At 38.9% G+C, this 25436-nt stretch overlaps 1 protein-coding gene across 2 annotated transcripts in view; it reads left to right on the top strand.

Moving 5' to 3' along the window:
- The window catches only part of gkap1 (G kinase anchoring protein 1), a 57309-nt gene extending 35087 nt beyond the window's left edge, over nt 1–22222 (top strand). Inside the window, exons 3-11 of one of the 2 annotated variants that reach the window (XM_072585655.1) lie at nt 636–713; nt 5309–5435; nt 8675–8697; nt 9135–9278; nt 11637–11738; nt 11824–11887; nt 16683–16753; nt 17996–18073; nt 21263–22222. In XM_072585655.1, coding sequence (XP_072441756.1) covers nt 636–713; nt 5309–5435; nt 8675–8697; nt 9135–9278; nt 11637–11738; nt 11824–11887; nt 16683–16753; nt 17996–18073; nt 21263–21304 — 729 coding nt within the window. In that variant the 3' untranslated portion in view covers nt 21305–22222. Of the gene's footprint in view, nt 1–635; nt 714–5308; nt 5436–8674; nt 8698–9134; nt 9279–11636; nt 11739–11806; nt 11888–16682; nt 16754–17995; nt 18074–21262 lie in introns of those variants that run through there. The other variant, XR_011962584.1, reaches the window with a different exon arrangement.
- Nucleotides 22223–25436: the final 3214 nt, after the last annotated feature.

Genomic DNA, 25436 nt, shown 5'->3' with positions numbered 1-25436 from the left:
GTGGTGATACAACTGAAACAGTGGAAGTATAGCAGTGTTTATAGTTATAGTCTAGTTAAGCTATAGTTGATGTCTTGCTGTGTGTTAAAGACGCGAAAGTTAGCCCTGACTGCAGCTCTAGGCCGATATCTTAATTTGAAATGTGCCAGTACAGACTTAAAGATAGCACTTAATTCAGCTAGAAATAGTCGAATAGCCCTCCTCCTCATGCTTAAATAGTAAATATGAGGTATTGCTTGAGATTAGATTAGATTACATTAAATTACAGATGCATGCTGAAGCCTGTGAAATAAGTTCCAGCTGGAAATGAATGGCTTCAGGAATCCGAAAATTAATAAGAAAGACGAAAACAGAGCACCAGTTTGTATTCTGTTGCCAGATATTAGTACCTTCCCTTACCCTACCAAAAGTTCCAAAATGCAAAGAATTCAGCAATGTTGCCACTCAGTTTTCAAATTCTAAGTTGTAAATGCTCAATACCAAAAGATTATAGGTTTCCACTTTGTAGGAATTGAGAATTTTGAAAATATTTTAAAAATTCAGTCAGCAGAGATAACTTCAATAGCAGCTATGATTTAACTACTACTTCTGGAACTAATACTTCTTCACTGAACTTTATTTTGTTTTGTATGCAGTTAACTAGTGAATTGTATGAAGCAGATCTCCAAGAAGCTTTACTAATCAGCAAGCTGGAATATGAGGAACATAAGAGTGTACGTAAATATCTGAGAACTAAAAAATAGTTATTTGTTTTTAAAAGTTGTTATAGTAGAAGATACAGTACATAAGTGCTGAGAGATATAGTTCTACCATGAGTTGCGTTGAAAGTATCCTGCATGGATATGGATGGGAACATACGTAATAGGAGCAGGAATAGGCCAGTCAGCCCAATGAGCCTGCTCAGCATTCAATATAATCATAGCTGATCATCCAATTCAGTACCTTGTTCCTGCTTTCCATGCATATGCTTTGATCCCTTTAGTCCTAAGAACTATATCTAACAACTACTTGTTTTGGCTTTAGCTACTTTATGTGGCAGAGAATCCCACAGGCTCACCAGTCTCTAAGTTAAGACATTTCTGCTTATCACCGTCATAAATGACCTACCCTGTACCCTTAAACCACGACCCCTGGTTCTGTACTTTCCAATTACCTGGTGTTTACCCTGTCAGGTCATTGTCATTGTTTTATAGGTTCTATTAGATCCTCTCCTTATTCGTTTAGACTCTAGCGGATATAACCTAACCAATCGTCTGTCTTTATAATTCAGTCCTGATGTCCCAGGAAACAGTTTGGTAACCCTTTGCTGCACTGTCACCATAGCCAGAACATCTCTCCTCAGATTAGAAATCCAAAATTGCATACAATACTCTAGGTGTGGTCTCACCAAAACCTTGTACAATTGCAGGAAGATATCCCTGGTGTTGTACTTTCATCTTCTCGCAATGAAAGCCAACATACCATTTGCTATCTTTACCTGATTTTGCACCTGCATGCTTGCTTTCAGGTCACCCAGATCTCATCCACCTTTCCCAATCTATTGTTATTTGGACTTTAATCTGCCATCCTGTTATTGCTGCCAAAGATGATAACCTCACATTTATCCACATTTTATGGCATCTGCCATGCATTTGACCACTCACTCAGTTTGTCCAGTCACACTGAAGCAGCTTTGCATCCTCCTCACATTCAACCGAACACATTTAGTTCCCTCATCTAAAGTATTAATGTACATTGTGAATAGCCAAGGTCCATGCGCTAATCCTGGTAATACTCCACTATTCACTGCCTGCCACTTGGAAAAAGAGGCATTTATTCCTATTCTGTTTTCTGACTGCCAATGAAATTTCTGTCCATGTGAGTACACTGCCCCCAATCCTATGTACTTTATTTTACTTTCTAATCTCTTGTGAAATCTTATCAAAAGCCTTCTGAAAGTCCCAATAAACTACATCCACTGGTTCCACTTTATCAATCCTACAAGTTATATCCTCGAAGAATACTAGTAGATTTGTCAAGCGTAATTTTTCTTTCTTTAAATTCATGTTCACTCTATCAAATCATGTCATTGTTTTCCAAGTGGTCTGCTATTAAATCTCCTATAGTGGACTCTAGTCTATAATTCCTTTTGATCTATGATTCCATTTTCTCTTTATCTCATTTTTTTTTCAAATAGTGGGGTTCCATTAGCTACCATCCAATCCACAGGAACTATTCCAGAGTCTGTCACACCTTGTAAGATATCCATCAATGCATCCATTATTTCCCAAGCCTTTGGCGAGAGGCATGGCCCTAGTCTCAAAAATCAAGTCTACATCTTTATGAAGTATTCATCATATTTTAATGATCTCCCTCAAGGGGCCTGGCATAGCTAGATTGCCAACTATTTGTTTCTGATGACAACAAAACCCATTTTAAAATGGCCTGTTCCTCAATTTTGATCCAGGAAATACTTCAGGACTTCCTCCTCTATGGTATTATAACTGATTTGATTTGCCCAATCTATATTCAATTAAAGTTGCCCATAATTACAATTGTACCTTTGTTGTGTGCTTCGGTAAATTTCCTGTTTAATGCCTTTCCAAACATTACCACTACAGTTTGGGATTCTTTATACAATGCCCACAGCCCCCATTTTTGGTCCTAGGTGTTTCTAAGATCTAGCCAAACAGATTCCACTTCACTGGAGCCAATACCCATCCTCATTATTCTGTTAATGTACTCTTTAACCCACCTCCTTTTCATTTTTATCGATTCTTCCTACAAACTGAAAACATCCAGATATTTAGTTCCCATCCCAGGTCACCTTGCAGACATGTCTCCTTAATCCCAACCAGAGCATATCCGTTTATATCTATTTGTATGGCTAATTCAACAACTTCGTTGTGAATGCTCCACATATTGAGACAGAAACCTTGTGGCTTGTCCTTTCAGCATACTTAGTCCCATTTGTATTGTTTTACACTTTGACTCAGTTTCACTTCCTCACTTTTAGATTCCAACTTTCCTGAAATAAAGGCCATAATTTCATTCGTCTTTTTGATTTTTTTATTGGATCTATTCATAAATCTTCTGTAACATGGTCACTTGAGCCCCTTTGTTACTCTTCAGTGCATATTATTTCAATATTAAGAAAATTTTCCAATTTATATTTCTCTTTTGCATATTGATCTCCATCTGGCAGTGTTTTGCCTATTCAGTCTGCCTGTGTCTTTTTCATATTTCCCTGCTTTTAACTGTACGACTGGAATATGCACCTTATGCAAAATTGGGTATACAATTCCCATGTCTAGATAAATGATATATATGGTGTAACATTTAATGCCTAAGTACAAGTCATTCATAAACCTCAACAATCATGTGTCACTTTCCAGCTTGTATACATTTCTATCCATAATCTGTCTTCACTTAGCTCTTGTTACCTCCAATTACCTGTGATTAAATTTATGCTAACAATCTCTTGCCTTATCAAATTAATTCTAGATGTTGATCTATGAACAATCAATTTTTCAGCAAGCCAGTGACTTCCCCCTAAGTGTAAAGGTTGCTTAGTCTGATATGATCCACACTTTCCAGATCCATGCTAAATTTCATAATCGATTAAGATCTATGGCCTCCGAATGAAGAAATTGCCACAAGGATTTCACTTACAGTACAATTAACACAAATTAGAACCAATGCAAGTAAACATAGAGCAACAGTCAAATGGTAAATCAAAATAAGGTAAATTGCACTTTAAATAGTCGATAAAACGAAGGCTTGTCTCATGCAACCACCAGTATTTCCTTTAGCATGCTTGGCATCATATAGCTATTGAGTTTTACAATGTCTTTTATTACTCTCACATACTATGTCCAGAGTTTCACCTTAGAGTTTCATTAATGAGATTATTGTTTTTAAGGCATACTTCTAAAAACCCCTTCTCCCTCATATCATAGCATTCCTGAAGTCATTGCCCTCCAGAATTCCTTCTCAACCAACAATCCAACCAAAAATAAACAGTTGAGTGTCTGGATGCATGTTTGAGCTATTTGCAGTACTATCTCGTATTGAATCATAGAATCCCTACAGTGTGGAGGGGTCATTTGGCCCATCAGGTCCGCACCAACCCTCTGAAGAGCATCCCACCCAGACTCATTACGTACCCTATCATTGCAATCCTTCTATGGCTAATCCACCTAACCGACATACCCCGGGCACTATGGGCAATTTAGCATGGCCAGTTCACCTAACCTGCACGTCTTTGGACTCTGGGAAGAAACCTCGGGTATGGAGGAAACCCACGAAGACACAGGGAGAGTGTGCAAGCTACACGCAAACAGTTGCTCAAGCGTGTAATTGAACCTGGGTCCCTGGCGCTGTCAACTGTGCCACCATACTGTCCAGTACCTTTCTTATTATTAAACATTTACCTCGAGCCTCTGTTTCTTCTTGCTGCCAGACAAAAAACATACCTTTTCAGAGAGGTTTGCTGGTTTCCCTTTAAATGAATTTAGTGTCCTCTTTTCTCTCTCTCATTGTTTTCTCTTAATGTCTATATCAGCGTCGATCACTGTCATTCCCCAGCTCTCCTTTTATTACCTCTTTGTCATTCACAATATTAGCTCCTTTGTCCACCTTTGATTGCAAAACATTTTGAATTTTAACTTCCTTCCTGATGATAGTACTTCCAGATTAATGGTCAACAAGTTGTATGGACTAGTATTTCCCATTGTCCAAGAATATGACCGTTGATTCCTTTTCAATTGGTGCAAACTTCTATGTCCTTTGCAAACATTCCTAAAAACAAAACTGATTCCACAGATTTTTTTTTAATTTTCTGAATTTTCCTCCCTATATAGCTTGTAGGTTAAATACATCATAACACATTGTCCAACTACTCAGTCACTCTGTCCCTAATGCGAACTTCAAAAAATATCCCACAACTGACATTCATATCCATTTTGTAAGTTACCAAATTCTGTATCATTTCTTAAACATTTACAATTTGCCAATCTAATTGTAAAGCAATAGTGTCATTGGTCACAGCATTTTTACAATTTTAAGTCTACATTACAACAGTCTCCAATTTCCAGACATCAGCTTATGAACATGATCCAATGCAGGGGTGTAATTTTAAAGACACCAAATATAAAATTTCCTGTACTTACAATAAGCTGCTTTACAATGTCCTGCATTGTACTCCAACTTATGCACAAATCAATTTGTGAACGGGTTTCAAAATGGACCCTGTTTGCAACCCAGGAATTGCCTGCTATTTTAACTTCTGCTATTTTAAATTGTAAACAACTTATCTAATTTTTTGCAGTGTTGTGCAAATAATGCTTCTCTGAAAACAAAAGGATCAAGTAGAAAAGAAAAAAGAAAACACCTCCAGGGAAAGGATAAACCAGCCACAGTTTCATTAAAAGATTTTCAGACAGATGGAAGTACAGGTAGTATTGGGATATGTTGTGTTAACGTTTCCTTTGAATTCTGTGATTGCTGTTGTGAAACAGAATGTGATATTCATGCACAGGAACTTTTCTCTCTCAAAAATTATAGCTGGTTTGTACATAATATAAAACATTACAGTATGACAAGAGACTATTTTCCTAACTGCCATGAATCAAATTGTCTAATCCTACTTTGTAAAATGATTCCCAAATTCTTTAAAATAAAATAGGGCAGGCAGAGGTCATGAAATTATTTAAAAGAAAAGATTAACCTTGGAATAATAAAGCTGGAGGTGACGAAAGCATGACTGGTTATATCAACAGAGGATGAAGTGAGTGATATCGAGGTCATGTAGGTTCTCCTATTGGAGAGAATATAAGATCAAAAGCTCAGCTTCAGATTAAGTGATGAAGTTGAGCTTTCTGGTTCTGTTGACACTAGGGATGAAAATGGAATTTTGATGGCCGATATAAACTTTATGTAGTCCTTATTTGGAGAGGACATCGATCAGTATTGTGTATCTGACACAGTTTATGGTGGGCAATTTCACTGACAGAAACTGAGGCCATACTATCTGTGTGTGCTTCAATATTTAAATAACTTTCTTACATTCCCATTCCAAATTTCTCATCTTGCAAGGCTTTGTAAGTACTCATAAAAGCTGACCATGTGATGAGCTTTGTGATCCGACCAACTCCAGCAGATTTCTTAGATGTAACCTTTGTTGCAGGTTTAATGCTTTCTTCTCCATACGAGAATTGGCTGTCGTAACTTTTTAATTTTAATTTTGTATTCTTGGTAAAACTTCTATTTTGGCATTTGAATTATGAAGAGATAATTGGAAATATTGTATATAGTGATGAAAATGGGTTTTGTTTTGGTAGGGGAGAGGAATTCCAAATTTGTAGAATTAATGTCAGAAAGAGAACTTTGAGGGTCCACTAAAAGGAGCTTTGTGCTATGTTCAGTTCATGCTAAGATTCCACAGCCAGTGTAACTTTTCAATTTAGTTCCTTTTCTTTTCCTCTAGTTTCTTTTACTTTCTTATTATCTTCCAAATGGTCCCCTTCTTTAAGTCACCTCATTAGGCTAAGTTTAGAGACCTATAGAGGTCTCTAAACTTTTTGTTCAAGGAACTCCCTTAAGAGATTTGTGTCCCATGTGCAACAGTCTATTCATTGGTGTAAGTCAAGCTGGAAACCTTTTGAGTTCTAATATGAAAGCCAATAATATCATTAGAACTCAATAACCAGAAAAATTCCTCCGATATTTGTTTATGTTTCATTTTAACTACTTTTTTGGAAGTGTTCAACTCTTTCATGTACAAACCCAAGTTACCACTATAATTCTGGAAGTAACAACAGAGAACTATGAGCTGATCAGAGGAATGAACATGGATCTTCTCAGTCGCAGTGTAAGCAGCCTAACTGAAGGGAAATCTACTGACTTTCATCTGCTTGGACTAGATTAGGTCTGTAATCATGTTGTTCAGAGGAGCTGGGAAATAATGAATCATTGGTTTGCTTCAGAAGAAATTAAATGCAATTGACCTTTTTTAATGCAGACATGAATTAATAAATCATTAAGTTGTTTCTCAATTTAAGACACCAAGCAGGCAGCAGTGCGCAATCCGAAAGGGCAGAATAAAACTTAAAAGAAGTTGCAAAGCAATGAGCGATCAAGTAATTTTAAAGCCTTAAAGTATTTTACAGATAATAAGTTTTGTTTAACATCCCAGAGGCCCAAAGACTCATGAGAGCTTTGATGAATGGATAAATAAAAGACATTTGAAAAAGGTTCAGAATTTGAGGAAAGGATGTTCTTAACATATTTTTAAAGTGAAGAGAAAGGTGAAGAATCATTTACTTGTTGCTGCTTATTTCTTGTTAGTCGGATGCTCAAACCCTTGAACACTTTCAAAAATAAATTTATACTGTTCAGAGCTACAGACGCAAATGCAGACGTCTTTTAAATTGAGAAATATTTAAAGATCTGTAAACTGAAATTCTTTTAATTAATGCATGTTGTGTGCTGCCAATAGAGAAAATGCAGATTGCAGGTGATACTTGTTTGTGATTAATAGGCAGCATCCACTTTGCATCTCATTGATAATCTGATTTATATGTACACAGTTTGTCTCTCTCCCTATCTCTCTCTTTCTTTATATCAGCTCCTCACTCCCATCCCAGCAGTCCAAGTATCTTACCAATACTTGCAGTAACATGATGCATTCTCATCAATACTCCATTCTATTTAAAGGCTTCTTGTTTGGATCATTTCTTCATGGAAAATCTTTATGCTGTGCAACTTTGGTAACATTTCTAATTGAGACCTTCACCCCTCTCACTTTTTCGAACTCTGTGCATCTTTGGTATTGATATGCTAAATTATCTAATTGCCTGATTCAGCAGCAATCAAATTTCAGTATGCTTGTTATGTTTTGATTTTTACAAACATTCACTTTTCCTCAGTGAGGATCTGTTTATTTTCTCTTTCATAGTCTGGAAGCTTTTTCCACTCATTATAGTGGTATGTTTGTTAGGTCAATTGTTTTTTGAATTTTATTGCCTGTGTTTGTTATTGGACAGTATAGGTGATGGATTGTGGGGATACTTGCACTTCTTCATAAGAGTTTGTTAAACACACATGGAGAATAGCCTAACAGGGTTAGGTGAAGAGGGATGCAGACAGGCTTCAATGGAGTGCAAACAGCCATGACTCTCTTAGGCCAAATGGCCAACTTCATTACTATAAATAACTGGTACATAAAGAATTTCGTAATCTCAGTTTAATCAGCCAATAAAAGGAATGGTGCTAGAAGATAGTCAGACATGTTTCATGTATGACTTATGCTTTTCTTTAGAATTCCTTACCTAATCCACAGCATTATCAGAATGGAGAGAAATGTTATATCCACGTGATGGCTCAGGCATTAACTGTCAATTGCTATTGTCATAATAATTGTTAGGCAGCCCCAAATCTCAAATGCATTAACATCTGAATCATGAGCCAATTTTTGTTTTATTTTATATATTAAGAGTATTTCTGACAGATGCTTAAAATGCAGCATTTTCAAATCACAAAAATAAGTTTCAGAAAGCTAGTGTGGAATTTTAAAACATGCAAGTGTATAGTTTGAGCCACTTTCGTATTGGTTGTACTAGCCACAAATTACAGCATGAAATGTATTGCCATATATTCATATACCATATTAACTCTCCATTTTCTATTTCTTTAGATCAGACAAACAAAAAATCTGAGGTATGCAACTTGGCCATAAACTAATAACCTTAGTAATTTATGCCAATAATTAACACTAATGTGATTTGTAATCTCTCTTTAAATTAATTTGATTTTATAATGCCTGGGTTTCTTTCAATCTTTTTAATAAAATAATGGCCAAAGTTTCAGTGTGATTGGCAAAGAAACGAGGAGCCTTTCTATATGTATTGAGTTATAATTTAGAATGCATTGCATGGTGCTGCAAACCAATTCAGCAGTGACTTTGAACAGGGAATATACTTGAAAAAGGCAGAGAAAATATTTCAGGGCTGTGGGGCAAGTCAGTGGGACTTACTGGATAACTCTTAATGGGCTCTTTGCTTCTGAGAAATATCAAAGATATTCAAAATTGACATTCATTGAAAGAATGAACACTACCTGCCAACTTGGGCTGACTACTATAATCTTGTCTCCAGGAGCCAAAATCTTTGCATGCAACAACAGAAGAGGATAGTTTCTTTAATAAACTAGAAGAAGATGCAAATAAAATATTGTTGATGGAGAAAAGAAAACAATGCACAAGTTCAAATGGACTGGATATTGCTACGCAAGAAAGTCAAGTATGTATTACCAAAATGGTTTTCTTGTGTAATAGCTGGTCCCTATGGTGTTGTCCATTATTTGGGAGTTGAAACGCTATTGTAATATTTAGCTGCTTATTGTCTACTGATTTAAAGCCTCCCTCAGGAATTACCTAAGTAAGTATTATGGTGAGCCAAAGACTGGTGGCTGCTCAATGCATGAAGAGTACTGACTTAATGACTGTATTCCAAATGACTGGTGTTCCATTTAAGGGTTTGCTTGAGACTGGAGCTTAATACTACAGGGCTGAAAGATCATATGGAAGTTTGGTAATTGTGGGGTTCACATGTGCTTGAAGTAGGACATATTGCTGACTCTTTAACAGTTTAAATTCATGCCACCATGAAAGGAAACAGTAGTATCTTGCACACTTGAGGATTCCATGCGATCAGTAGCAACTGGGTCTAAATTTGTGTCTCAGATATATTAGCTGACAAACATGACATTGAACTCATTCTTTAATAGATCAGAGGTCTTGACATCCAAGTTGTAGATTAACATGGAAGATATTGATGCATTGCAGAAAGATGCTGCTCAGAGGTAGCTTGAATTGAGGGAATGCCACAACTGAGCAGACCTGCCACTGTTTTCAGGACCTAATCTTTTCTTTGGGGAGGCAGGGGAAAGCTCTGAAGAAGCAGGTGAGTACCAAGGCAGGCTGTTTAGAAAATTACCCGCATGTCTTTGAGGCGATTAGGCCAACTAGGTTTCACTCCGTATCTCACCCACCTATCCACCTTTTCAACTCGAGCCTCCACCTACCACTTGCTCCCTTGTACCACCATGCCACCTCCATTGTTACTCACTAAGTATTCAGCTTGGATAGACCTCAGAGGCTGTCATATACACTTGATTATGAAAAGCTTCTATTCATGATACCCATTCAGACCTTTTAAATCTGAAGCTGTTAATTAGAGTAATAGAAATGTACAGCTAGGAAATGGACCCTTTGGTCCAACTTGTTCATGCCGACCAGATATACTAACCTAATCTAGTCCCATTTGTCAGCACTTTACCCATATCACTCTAAACCCTTCCTATTCATATATCCATCCAAATGTCTTTTAAATGCTATAATTGTACCAGTCTCCACCATTTCCTCTGGCAGCTCATTCCATAGACGCACCACCCTATGTGTGAAAAATTACCCCTTACATATCTTTCCCTCTCAACCTAAACCTACGCCCTCTAGACTAGACTCCCCAACCCCAGGGAAAAGACCTGGTCTATTTTTCTTATCCATGCCCCTCATGATTTTATAAACCTCTATAAGGTCATCCCTCAGCCCCCAAAGCTCCAGGGCAGACAGTCCCAGCCTGTTCAACCTCTCCCCATAGCTCAAATCCTCCAACCCTGGCAACATCCTTGTAAATCTTTTCTGAACCCTTTCAGGTTTCATAACATCTTTCCGATAGGAAGGAGACCAGAATTGCGCACACTATTCCAAAGGTTGCCTAATGTACTACTTCTGTATTCAGTAACAACATCAAAGTCACCTGATTCTTAAAAAAAACTCTAAAATGTCAAACCATTAACTCAGCAACCCCTGCAATGGTAGTTGTAGCTTTTGAAACTCAGCAAAGTATTTATGGCAGTAGCCACAGTAAATGGTAATTGACAACGAAAATCCTTTGTAATTCCATAAACTTCTTTTCTAACCAAAAGCAGATAGTCTGTCAGTCAGTTTAATCCAGCACAAGCTTTTTAAAACTCACCAACAGATTTCTTCATATTGTGTGAATTAAATCTGATCCACTCTTAAAGAGGATGTATGTTTTCTCTTGTAATTCATGACTCCCACACAGCATGTTAAGGTCTCTGGCACAGTAGAAATGGGATATTTTTGAACTGAGCACTGAATTCAAATGGCCCTGCCAAGTTCAGGTTTTTCCCCAAAGTGAATCAAGTCCTATCCCTTCCCTCTGCCAGCAAAAATTGTATCTATTAGAAATGGAGAAAGGACCTCTATATTTAGGTTCCCCATCATTTTTAAAGGCCTGCTGATTTGAGAAGTTTCGACAAAACTAAGGTCCAAGTGAGTGTGCTGAACGTGTGATAGAGCAAAATACACAATATCCTGGTGTCAATACTGTGTAATTGCTGCAGAAATGATTTACAGCTATTCCAGATGTCCTGTTGGACTCTTCTCTGTATTAAATTACATCTGGATGAATGTGCTGTTGGCAGGAAACAAGCTATAAACACAATACTTTGTGAAACAACCAGAGTTTGCATTGCTTTGTTTGTATGCTGTTCAAATTTCAAAATGGAACCCTTTATATTTCATTGCAGTCAAGAGAAATACAGATTTTCATTATTTTCCTGTTATTTACCAGGAAGCTGTTTCCAATAACGCAAGAACTGAACAGTTAAAGGATCAACTGGAAAAGAAAGATATGAAAATTCTTCAATTGAAACAAACTGTTACGCAGTGGGAAGTAAGTCTTTAAGTTTTGCTATTGTGTTTAAAACCTGTTCTTACAGGTATCCGACTGATGTTTTCCAGCTTTCTTCTTTAAATAGGCAAAATATAAAGAAGTAAAGGCTCGAAATGCTCTGCTTTTGAAGATGCTACAAGAAGGTGAAAGTAAGTACATATATGTTAATATTTGTAAGACCTGAAGATTGCCCAGTGATGTACCATGCTAGGAATATTGAAGTTTCAAGTGTACTCTTCCATTAACTTAGGTCATGGTTGAACTACAGACTGACCCCATTTTATTTGTCTGTGCTTCCTATTCCTTGATGTCCTTCACTAAAATCATAATACTTATCTTATCCAAGCCTTGAAAGCTATTTGGCACACTGTTGTATTCCAGTACCACTACTGAGTTGTAAAAATTTCATTTAAAACTTCTTCATATTTAATCACTTCAATTTGTCATATTGTACAAGGGTATCTGTTCATTAAATCAATCAGCGCACACTTAAGTCTGTTGTAGTAAGTTGCTGAAAGTACAAGTTGATAACACAACAAGGGAAACTAAACATTTGGGTCTGGATGAACAATAGCCTTTCTTTAATCAGTGAGACTGAAGAATCAGTGAGATAGAAACACTGGGAAGGAGGGTGAATTAAAGTAGATAAACTCAATGTCAAATAAGGTACAGAAACAGCAATAAAGAGTGGGAATATTGGATTAAGAGTAAAGAAGCAAAGGATAATTTTAAAAATTTATATACTTAACATTTTTAAAATCATTAAAGATCAAAACTACTCGAAAGGCAGAGGTGATGAGAATCTGGATTGCACTGAATAGGAGGGCAGTACTGCAGGAAACCTCACCACCTTTACAAAATGCTTTCATGTTATAGCATTCAAAGCTACGGGCCAAGTGTTGGAAAGTGAGACTAGGTTAGATAGGTGATGGATCTTGTTTTTTGTCAGTGCAGTTTCAATGGGCTAAATGGCCTGTTCTGTACTGTATGACTCCATAACTTTCTGAGGCTCCACAGTTGTAACAGTTCACTTACAGTCCCAAAGCTGAATTTTTCCCTTTAAGGCAGATATTGCAAGGTGGACCATTTCCCACCATTGCGGTCTTGTCACCTGAGTGGCCATGCCTGCCCAGCATATTTCTGCCCTCAGAGTTGGGGGCAATGCCCTCACAATGTGGAAGGAGAGGCAGGCACATAGCGAGGCAATTGGGATTGAAGGTGTGCTCCATTTGCTGGAAAATTGGCCAAGTTTTACAGACAATTAGAATGCTTCCAATCCCATCCCCGTCTTTCATCATTCATCACCATTCATGCACCATTGATGATTTGCAGAATTCTTTAACCCTATAAGAACATTGGGATGTTTTTGAGTACAGGACCTATTTGGGTTTACCTTAGATGCTCGTGAGAGTTTAGGGAAGTGATTGCTGGGCCCCTTGCAGAGATATTTGTACCATCGAAAGCCTCATGAGAGGTGCCGGAAGGCTGGAGGTCGGCTAACATGTCATCATTTAAGAAAGATGGTAAGGAAAAGCCAGAGAATTATAGACCAGTGAGCCTGATGTCAGTGGTGGGTAAGTTGTTGGAGGGAATTCTATGGGATAGGATTTTCAGGTATTTGGAAAAGATAAGGACTGATTGGGGATAGTCTACATGACTTTGTGTGTGTGAAATAGTGTCTCACTAACTAGATTGAGTTTTTTGAAGAAGTGATGAAGAAGATTGAAGGCAGAGCGGTGACCATTGTCTGTGTGGACTTCAGTAAGGTGTGGTAGACTAGTTAGCAAGATTAGACCATATGGAATACAGGAAGAACCAGGCATTTGGATCCCAAATTAGCTTGAAGCTAGGAGACAGGGTGGTGGTGGAGAGTTATTTTTTGGACTGGAGGCAAGTGCCTAGTGGTATTCCACAAGGATCAGTATTGGCCCAATGCTTTTTTGTTATTTATTTAAATGATTTGGATGTGAATATAGAAGGTAAGGTTAGTAAGTTTGCAGATAACACCAAAATTTGTGGTGTAATGATCAGTGAAGAAGGTCACCTCAGAATACAACAGGACCAGGACCAAATGTGGAAATGGGCCAACGAGTGACAAGTGGAGTTTAATTTAGATACATGTGAGATGCTGCATTTGGTAGGGCAAATCAGGGCAGGATTTTGGCACTTAAAGGTCCTGGAGAATGTTGCCAAACAAAGAGACCTTGGAGTGCAGGTTCTTAGTTCTTTGGAAGTGGAGTCGCAGGTAGATAGGGCAGTGAAGAAGGCGTTTGGTGCACTTGCCTTTATTGGTAAGTGCATTGAGAATAGGAGTTGGGACATTATGTAGCAGCTGTACACGACATTGGTTAGGCCACTTTTGGAATACTGGTCTCCCTGCTATTGAAAAGATGATGTGAAACTTGAAAGAGTCCTGAAGAGATTTACAAGGATATTGCCACAGTTGGAGGATTTGAGCATTAGGGAGAGGCTGGAAAGGGTGGAGCTACTTTCCCTGGAGCATCAAAGGTTGAGGGGTGATGTTGTAGAAGTTCATAAAATCATTAGGGGCATGGATAGGGTGAATAGTCTCTCCCAGGATAGGGAAGTCCAAAACTGGTGGGCATTGATTTAAAGTGAGAGTGGAGCAATTTTTTCACGCAGAGAATGGCGTGTATGCAGTGAGCTGCCTGAAGAGGTGATGGACACTAGTATAGTTGCAATATTTGAAAGGCATCTGGATGGGTATATGAATAGGAAAGATTTCTTGGAATATAGGCCAAATGCTATCAAACGAGACTAGATTAATTTAGAATGTGGTCAGCATGGATGAGTGGGACCCAAGGGTCTGTTTCCATGCTGTGTGTCTTTATGATGCTACTCTCTTAGCTGTCAAATAAGCAAATGCAATTCAAGACCCATTTTTATTTTAAGAGATCTTCTTAAGTAATCTGAAGACTGTCAAGATCAATAAACGTTCAGTCTCCTTTAACAACTATGTCAACAACTCCTGCTGAGCTGAATATATTAGTGAGGTTTAGAGCTCAGCCAAGCACTCATGTTGGGATTCCATTGCCAAGCAGATTAAACAAAGCCTCCAGATTTGAATACTTAAAACCTTTGAAATCAGTGAAAGACGAAAGATATCTATTCAAAATTAAAAACAGGAATTCAGATATCTGAGCCCTCATTCAGTTAAGAGGTGAAAACACAGGATAGATGACAGTCAAATCTGAATATTAATGAAGTACAAGACCACTTTTTCCATTGGATAATGTACTCTAATGTGTCTGAACACGTTTTAATCCTTTCATAGTGTTGGTTGATGACTGATCTATTGAAAACAAAGCATAATTATTAATGGCAATATTGAGTATGTTTAACTTAGATTGCATTATAATGTGCATTATGAATACGTTTTGACCTTCCCACCAAAATGTTGCTGACATCAAATGTGGGAGTCCTCCCAAAACGAGGTCAACTCCATGAAAATACTGAGGAATTTAAAATGTCAACCCACACAATGTCACCAAGCAGTGTGAGAGTGTTGTGCGCAGGCTTGTGACTTATTCCCTTTCTGGATTGGAGATTAGTGAAGAATTAAAAACACTATTGGGGAAGTTAAGAAATCTAAATGTGGCTTTATCCTTCACTCTGACTTAACTTCTCTCCATTCTCCAATGCTAGCAACGATCAGTGTTATCTGAGTAGTGTGATAACTCTTTTGAATTACTTTAGTTTTAGATTAGTGTATTTAAAGATCTTCTCCCACTGCACCATTCACAAGTACAGTATCTCAAGTTGAGAATGATGTGAACATTTTTGTTGAGTGTTCAATTGAATTTTTTTTGTTTTCTCAAGATATGAAGGGATACTTTATTGACTTGTGTTTACTTGGAGTCTTTAACATACTTTGTGTCTGATTGCATTTGTAATTAATGATTGGTTAATACTTAATACCAGTGATTAAGCTCATCATTGAAACATTCATTTCATTGACATCCACCAGCTTATTTTTGATTCACTGAATGAACTTGTAATGACAATATAACATGAGATGAGCAACAAAATATATTTAGCTTGTCAAAAGCAAATAATGTAAATGCATGTTTTAAACTGCATTGAAAATCTTAAATAAATAAACAAACAGAACTGAAATTTAATCACCAAGGAATTATGTTTATCTTGATTAGGACCCTTGTCTAGATCACTTACCGAGGGATTTCTACCTCCCATTCACGAGCCTCCTTTCTATTTTTGCCTGTTTAGCTTTTACTATGTGTCTCTTATGTCAAAAGATCATCACCACTTCTTATCTGACAAGTTAGTATCCGCATTATTCTCCGAAGGCATCGGAAAAGGTCAAGTGCAGTCTTCAAGTTAAACTGGGTTAGTGAGTGGTGGATAATTAGTCTAGAACACCTAGACATTATTCATCCCCCACTTTTGACAATATTCTATTTTGTTCTTATTTTTATATATTTGTTTTGATAACTCCAAAACACAGCTTGTGGCAAAGTTGGTTAAAGGGATTAGGAAGTGTCTATGCAATGCATTTTAATGACAGTGAAGAAGCCAAATGTGTAATTAAAGAAATAACTCCATACACAGTCGCCTGAGGCTGGAATCGAACCCAGGTCCTGGTACGGTGAGGAACCAGTGCTAACCATCATGTCGGCATGTCAGGAACAATTTTAACCCAAGTCTGCTGGCATGATCAGGTTCAATGCCCATTTAATTTCCCACTGATACAAATCCATGTGCAGCTTGATGGTGGCTAATCTAATCACATCAGTTTTTCAATGGGTGTGTTTGGATCACCATTGTTCCTGTGACATGTGTTTTATGTAATATCAATAAGAATCCGATCAATATGCCACAAGGAATACTTCAGTTTTGATTTGAAAGCCTTTTTGAAAATATGCAATATAGAGGTATACATTTATATTTTCCCCTGCATTTCAGTGAAAGATAAAGCTGACATACTTTTACAAGTTGATGAACTGTTAACTATCAAGAATGAACTGACCTCACAGGTAAGATCAGTGATTACAAACTATTGAACAGTGCCTTGTTAAGTGAGGTTTAATAAACCAGTACACATCAGTGACCTGCTTAAAACAGGAAATGTAAAAACATAGTCTGAGTTGACTATGTTAATGATTATATCCAGTGACACTTCATCTCATTTGGTTGGAGCTTGGGAACTTGACTTAAAGTAGGGAACATGCCTGTGTTGGTTTAAGACGCTTCCATATTTTAAGTGAAAATTACGTGAGCTGATGTCATATAGAGCCGTGGTTCTGAACCTTTTCACTGTCGAGGCACACAGGATACATAAGCGAGCAGAATTCTTTTCTCCTACACACGTGTAGTGACAAATGTCAGCAGATACTAGCTTGAAAACAGACACCCTGCGGAGATCAGAAGCATAGACGTGAAAGTTTGATTGATCACATCTCACCTAGTGATGTGCTATGACACACGGGTTGATATAGGGAACTATGTTTTACTCTGGTCTCCTGCGTAAGTGTAGAAATTCAACAACAAGTCCTGCTCTTGATCATCATTGATCAATCTCAGAAGTGCAAAATGTCAGCAAGTGTAAGATCAGATTTACCTCTAGGGTATGTTGCAAGTCAAATGGATCAGAGTTTCTAAACTTAGGATCCAGCCTAAGATTTTAAGGCATTCGCCAGTGGCTCCCTGTCTCGCCACACAAACAATTTAAAGAATTTAATGGTGATCCTCAAAGATTACTGTATGAAGGACTGAGTTTTACAAATCAGCTCAAATCATGGGTTGACACCAGCACTTTAATCATTGGCTGTGTTCAGAATGTGACGAATCAGAAGTGCCACTTGCCACTCTGAATCTCATGGTTATCAGTCCAGTGCCATATTGTTAGGGAGACAGAATTTAGTTGCAGATGGCACATTCTGCTTGTTATATCAATAAAGGATAAGAAAGGAAATGAGAACTGATATATTGTTCAATTCCATCAATTTTATCAGCTTTAATCACATTAACAGCTCCACTGAGAGTCAACCCATTTCAAGAGTAACAAGTGAGAACAAATGAGCCATAAAGAACGAGTATGAAATATGTCTGTCCTTTTTAAAGAAATCGCCTTGTTTGAAAGAATTGAAACCCAGCATCAAGTTTCACATTAACTCCTGAATTTCCAGATATCAGTGTGAGAGCTATTCTCACTTATATACAATAAGGCTGTGATTGTTATATGCCTGCTCATTCAAGATGTTCTTCTCTTTATCTAGGTTACTGGCCTGCATGCAGCTCTCGAACAAGAAAAATCAAAAGTCAAGCTTTTACAAGCAGAGTTAACAAAATTTCAGGTAAAATGCTTATCAAAGTGATATCTGTAATGTTAAAAGATGAGTAACTGTTAACTATTTGAATCATATTGTGATTTATCACCTCCTACATTACAAGACCATATTTGATATTATTATTGCCTTCTAATGCTAGTTATTAGTCAATTGGAATCAGCAAATTATCTCATGGTACTCTGTACTTCCTGTCCAAATTAGTTATTCTGTCTCTGGAAAAGGTAAAAAACATGCTGATGGAAATACACCTGCAACATATATCATTTTTTATCTTGACAAAAGATTGAGAATGAAGCAGAAACAAATACTTAATGGAAGCTTCATGATCACTGCATTAATTATTCCCCTGAGCCTCATTATAGCCCAAGAAAGAAAAAAAACACTTCTATGCAGAAGCAAAGCCTCTCCAAAGAGGTAGTTACTGATATACATCCTGGATGTTAAGCTCCAGAAATTGTCTTCAATCAGCACAACTTAAATGAGAGAATAACAATACTCCGTTTTTGTATCGCTAGTTGCTTTCAGGCCAAAATGTAGTTGCTGATTTGTCTATAGAAATGTAAACTTAATGCCTTCTACAAAGTTTGATGTGCGTGCTTATTTCTGATACCTGAAATTCTAAAGGCAATAACTTGCATAATACCTGAGGTATAACTAATGATCTGCAAAAACTTCTTATCAGTACAATCAAAAGTGTAATGACATTCATAGATTGAAAGAAAGAAAGAATTTTCACCCCTTTAATGTACAGATGTATACCTTTAATGCCTACATTGCCCAGGAATATCCATTATTTTTATATCCTGCAAATCCTATTTCCAATATCCTATTTGTTAGTCTTCCGAATTCATCTAAGGAAATGAAGTTCAGTGCTGATTGTTTGGAAAAGATCTTTCCATCTGTGAATCATAAAATCTCAAATTTATCCATGGGAAGGAAATGGAGTGTTGGAGAATAGGTTTACAATTATGGTCATAAAGTCCATACACTATCCATGTTGAAAGCCTGAGGTGTGATGTGATGAAATTATTTAACTCTTCAGATATTATTCAGTAAAGTATTTTTGGTGCCTGAATCATGTTGAAAAATGTGTTGCTGGAAAAGTGCAGCAGGTCAGGCAGCATCCAAGGAGCAGGAGAATCGACGTTTTGGGCATAAGCCCTTCTTCAGGAATGAGGAGGGTGTACCAAGCGGGCTAAGATAAAAGGTCGGGAGGAGGGACTTGGGGGAGGGGCGTTGGGAATGCGATAAGTGGAAGGAGGTTAAGGTGAGGGTGATAGGCCGGGGGCAGGGTGGGAGGAGGTGTAATCTAGGTAGCTGTGGGAATCGATCCCACGAGGAGGTTGAAGGGTTCATCCACTTTACCAACACCTTCCACCCCGACCTCAGATTTACCTGGACTGTCTCGGACTCCTCCCTCCCCTTCCTAGACCCCTCCATTTCTATCTCGGGCGACCGACTCAACACAGACATTTACTATAAACAGACCGACTCCCACAGCTACCTAGATTACCTACCTCCTCTCACCCTGCCCCCCGTAAAAACGCCATCTCATATTCCAAATTCCGTCGCCTCCGCCACATCTGCTCCCAGGAGGGCCAATTCCAATACTGGACAACCCAGATGGCCGCCTTCTTCAAAGACCGTAATTTCCCCTCAGACGTTGTTGACTATGCTCTCCACTGCATCTCCTCCACTTCCCGCTCCTCCGCCCTTGAGCCCCGCCCCTCCAATCGCCACCAGGACAGGACCCCACTGGTCCTCACCTACCACCCCACCAACCTCCAGATACATCGTATCACCCCTTGTCATTTCCGCCACCTCCAAACAGACCCCACCACCAAGGATATATTTCCCTCCCCTCCCCTATCAGTGTTCCAGAAAGACTACTCCCTCCGCGACTCCCTCGTCAGGTCCACACTCCCCACCAAACCAGCCTCCACTCCCAGCACCTTCCCCTGCAACCACAAGAAATGCAAAACTTGTGCCCACACCTCCCCCTCACTTCCCTCCAAGGCCCCAAGGGATCCTTCCATATCCGTCACAAATTCACCTGCACCTCCAGATACAACATTTACTGCATCTGCTGCACCCGATGTGGCCTCCTCTATATTGGGGAGACAGGCCTCTACTTGCGGAACGTTTCAGAGAACACCTCTGGGACACCCGCACCAACCAACCCAACCACCCCGTGGCTGAACACTTTAACTCCCCATCCCGCTCTGCCAAGGACATGCAGGTCCTTGGCCTCCTCCATCGCCAGACCATAGCAACACGACGCCTGGAGGAAGAGTGCCTCATCTTCCGCCTAGGAACCCTCCAACCACAAGGGATGAATGTAGATTTCTCCAGCTTTCTCATTTCCCCTCCCCCCACTTTATCTCAGTCCCAACCCTCGGACTTAGCACCACCTTCCTAACCTGCAATCTTCTTCCTGACCTCTCCATCCCCATCCCCTCTCCAGCCTATCACCCTCACCTTAACCTCCTTCTACCTATCGCATTCCCAACGCCCCTCCCCCAAGTCCCTCCTCCCTACCTTTTATCTTAGCCCGCTTGGTACACCCTCCTCATTCCTGAAGAAGGGCTTATGCCCGAAATGTTGATTCTGCTGTTCCTTGGATGCTGCCTGACCTGCTGCACTTTTCCAGCAACACATTTTCAACTCTGATCTCCAGCATCTGCAGGCCTGAATCATGCTGACCACTGTGCATTATGCTTTTAGGTTGTTATGTAAGTGTGTGGTACATGTTATGTGATGTTTTCAATGATTAAGATATCAACATTGGTGAAACTCCTAGAAATTCAACCACTCTTATAGCCATGTAACACTTAACTTCCAACCCAGAAAGTTTGCCAAGATGTCAAATTCAATCAGGAGAGAATAAAATCTGGAGAGGAACACCATTTAAAAAGTTTTATTATTATCTTTGTCTCTACCACCTCTCTGCTCATGAGAAATTTCTAACTATGACTTGTTCTGCAGAAGAGCTGAAATGCAAAGCAAATTGCAGTGTTGTTCCTCAGCTCAAAAACATTAGATAGTAGTTTTGATGGATGATGTAAAGAGGAACTCGCTGTTTTGTATTGGTATATGTTTTAATCTATTATCGGTTCAATAGGACAGGGTAGTAATTCCAGTGTTCCATAAAAGGTGTCATTTTTAAACTTAATTTTTTTCTCTTGGGTTCCGTAGGGAGGCAAAAAAGGGAAGAAAATGTCTGAATTGGATCACTGAAGATTGCAACATTTGCGTACTGTGAAGCCCAACGCAAAAAAAATCTCCACAATATAAAGCCTTCCTTCAGGGTGCCATCATGGATATTTCTAGTTCTTGCAAAGCCATTGGATTTTGCCATTAATTTGTTTTGCACTTGTTTAAACTTTTGTGAAAACTTCCCACTCCTCAGACCGAGAAGAAACATCTTATTTTGTTGCACTTCTGATGGAGCTGTCATGGTACCGAAAACTGAATGATGTTTGAGTGGTTAACTTCTGCTTTAGTATTACAGAGATTTGAAGTGATGTCTTAAAAAAAAATTTTTTTTTTTTTGGTTTTCAAACGTTATTTTTGATTGATTAGTGACTGCTTTAGACAAGATTTATGGCCTGTTAATAAGTGAGTAATTACACTGTTTACAGCCATCTCATTGACTGACTGTATTTGACAATGTACATTGAAACTAAAAAATGTACAAGATGATGTGAGGTTATAACGTATGCTACAATATTTTCATTTAACTTCACAAGAACCAACTTAGAAAAGGACGAGAGAGATAAGCGGGAAATAAATAATTTCTAGTAACATTAGTTTGTGGGGTTTCAGAGAAGTTTTCATTCATAACTCCATGAGGCATGGAAAGCGGTGTTCATCCAAATAAGGGCAAGGTTGAGCAATGTTTTCATAATAATGTAAGAACAATTCTCTCTTGTGGTCCTGACTATATTTGACTTTCGTGTTAAGTTGGAAAATAGTCAGCTTCCCTACAATCCTTACCGTACTTATGAGCATGTACAAAATAAAAGGGCATCCGTAAGTAACCCAGCCTGTGTTTCTGGAATATGAAGTAGTTCATATTTTGTTGATCAGTACTGAAGCATGTTAAAATGCCAAACTTTTAATACTTACCAATAAATTACAATTAAGTTTAATTTACCCAATATTGACATATTTTGTGTGCATATACATGCATGAGCGCACACACATACACCACTTCTTTTCAAGCATTTTCGAGCACCAATACTGGATCTTGATTACTCGGGGTTTTGCAGCTCCTCCTATAGTTATTACTTTGTAGCTCTTAATTAACTTTGGTTAGCTCTTAATTAACTGACCCAAATCCAGTTTTGTTCATTAGTCTTGAGATAGGTCACAACATTTATTTCACAACTAAAAACAGAAAATGCTGCCAAAACACAGCAAGCCTGGCAGTATCTGTGGAGAGAGAAACAGAGTTAATGGTTTGAGTCTGATAAGGCTCTTCAGAACTGAAAGAGGCTGGAAAATGATGGTTCTATGGTATTGAAAGGGAGAGGAGGAGCGAGAGAAGCAGAGCTGAGGGTGCCCAGAGAAAAATACAATGGGTGTGCTGATGGTGGGAAGGAAAGACTGGGATCTAAAGTAGGTGAATAAACAATAGTTGTGAAAAGGAAAAAAGATTGGTCCATTCTGCTGAGAGCAAAGCAACAAGACACGGCAGGGGTGAGTAATAAAATGGAGGATGGAGATCATGCACTGAAGTTGTAGTATCCATTGTTTGTGTTCTAGAGACTGTAAAGTGCGTGAGTGGAAAATGAGGTTTTGTTCCTCCAGATGGTATTATGTTTTGTTGGAAACTGTAGCAGGTCCAGGATGGAAATGTTACATGATAGCAGGATGGTTTATTGAATTGGCAAGCAACTGGAAGGTCAGAGCAAAGATGTTCTGCAAAACAGTCAACTAGTCTGCATTTTGTTTCATTGTATCCATTGCTCCCGTTGCGGTGCCCTTTACATTGGGGAGACTGGATGCCTTCTCGCAGAGCACTTCAGGGAACGTTTCCGGAACACTCGCACTAATCAACCCCACCGCCCCATGGCCGAACATTTCAACTGCCCCCTTCCACTCTGCTGAGGACATGCAGGTTCTGGGCCTCCTTCACTACCCCTCCCTCACCACCCGACACCTGGAGGAAAGACGCCTCATTTTCTGGCTCGGAACACTTGAACACCAGGGCATCAATGTGCACTTCACCAGTTTCCTCATTTCCCCTCTTTCCCCCCCCCCCTTACCCCAGTTCCAACCTGCCAGCTCAGCACCATCCTCATGACCTGTCCTACCTGCCAAACTTCCTTCCCACCTCTCCGCTTCACCCCCCTCTCCGACCTATCACCTTTATCCCCACCTCCATCCACCTATTGCACTCTTAGCTACCTTTTCCCCTGCCCCACCCCCCTCCCATTGATCTCTCCAATCTGGATGCTCCCAGCCTCATTCCTGATGAAGGGCTTTTGCCCAGAACGTCAGTTTTCCTGCTTGGATGCTGCCTGACCTGCTGTGCTTTTCCAGCACCACTCTAATCTTGATTCTGATCTCCAGTGTCTGCAGTACTTCACTTTCACCTAATGTATAGGAGACTCCATTGTGAGCAAGAAATACCATATGCTAAATTGAAAGAAGTAAAAGTAAGATATCATGTCACTGTGAAAGTATGTTTGGGGTCTTGGAAAGAGGTGGTGTGTTATAATTTCTGGAATTGCATGGAAAGATGCCATGGTGGGGATGGGGGCAGAGGAGAGGAATGTTTGGAGTAGTACAGGAGTGACCAGGGTGGTGGAGAGGGAATGGTCTCTCTAGAATGCTTACAGAGAAGGGAAAGATGTTTTTGGTGGTAAATACGACTGGAGATAGCAGAAATGGCAGGCGATGATCCTTTGAATGCTGGTGTGCGGAGCATGTGCAGAAAATGAGTCGAGCATGGAAGAAGATCTTATCAACCACCATGGAGAGAAATCCTCAGTTGAGGAATGTTTGGAGGCACCCCAGCAGAAGGTAGCAATGTTGGAACAGATGCGGAGCAGACTGAGAATCTCAGGATGAATGGAATCCTTACAGAAAGCAGGGTATGAGGAAGTGTAAGCATTTGGGAGACAGGAGGTGAGTTACTTCAGAAGTTCCAGCCTGTTCTTGTAATCACAGTATTTATATGATTGGTCTGGTTCAGCTTTTCATCAGTGGTAATCCCAATGATGTTGATAGTGGGAGTTGCAGTGATGGTAATTCCATTGAATGTCAAGGATGATGTTTAGATTCTGTCTTGTTGGAGATGGTCCTTCATGTCACACTGGTGGTAAGTAATATTAATTGTCAACTCTGGCTTGGATGTTTGTCTTTTTGCATATGGACAAGAACTGCTTCACTATTGAGTCAGAAATGTGGCTGAATATTGTGTAGTCATCAGCAAATGTTTCCATACTGACCTAACAAGGAAGGGAAGATAATGTAATTTGTTCCTTCTTCAATACTGGTACCTTCTATTTCATATCTGGTGTTATCAACTCCTTCTCAGTTCACCCATGGATGCCAATTTAGGTCCATTCATCCTTTCTCCTTCAACTCTTACCTTCCCACATGACCAAGTTTGAACACCCCTAGTGTGCCCCAAAAATCTATCCTTAGCCCATTCATGTTAATTAAAATATCATCTGAAAATAGTTTCAGATTCCACACATACATTAACGACACTCCGTTGTAATTCACCACCACAAACATGCCATGCAAATTCAGTTTTAACAATGAAACATAATTTATTTATGCTAAATAAATTGATAAAATATAATAAACCAAACTATTTACAAATAACATTTTTAAAGATTTTGAAACACAGTGAAAATGCAATCCCATTAGTCAGCTCTGCTACAACGTAGTAATTCTATTCTTGTGCAACCCCTTGTTATAAGAAAATTGTGTAATAGCACCATTTAAACTGATGGAGTCAGAATTGCATTATTACAAATACATGCTTTAAAAGTTCATGCTATAAAAAGTGTCCCTAATTCGTCAATCATGTTATGGTGAATTTTCATTAACAAAAGGCCTGTTACAGCAAAACAACCTGTAATTATAATACCATTATAGTACTCAAAACACTGGTGAGAATTCCTTCTGTATCCCACATAAGGTTGACTTAGCTGTGGCTCCAATTCGTCATTGAGAGGATCTAATTGTGTCTTCTTTGATTAATCAAAAGCCTGAGCTTAAGACTTTCTAAGCCTCATAACCCCTTCAGGGTTTTAACTAAACATTTCTGGCCTGGAATTTTTAAATTAAAATCCTTATACTGAGGTCACCTGTTCCTTTTCTCAGAAGTAACTGATTTGCATGCCTAGCT

This window comes from Chiloscyllium punctatum, chromosome 2 (assembly GCF_047496795.1).
Source record: "Chiloscyllium punctatum isolate Juve2018m chromosome 2, sChiPun1.3, whole genome shotgun sequence".
Taxonomy (NCBI): domain Eukaryota; kingdom Metazoa; phylum Chordata; class Chondrichthyes; order Orectolobiformes; family Hemiscylliidae; genus Chiloscyllium; species Chiloscyllium punctatum.
Note: the sequence above shows the minus strand (reverse complement) of the source record. Positions and strands in the feature narration are given on the sequence as shown.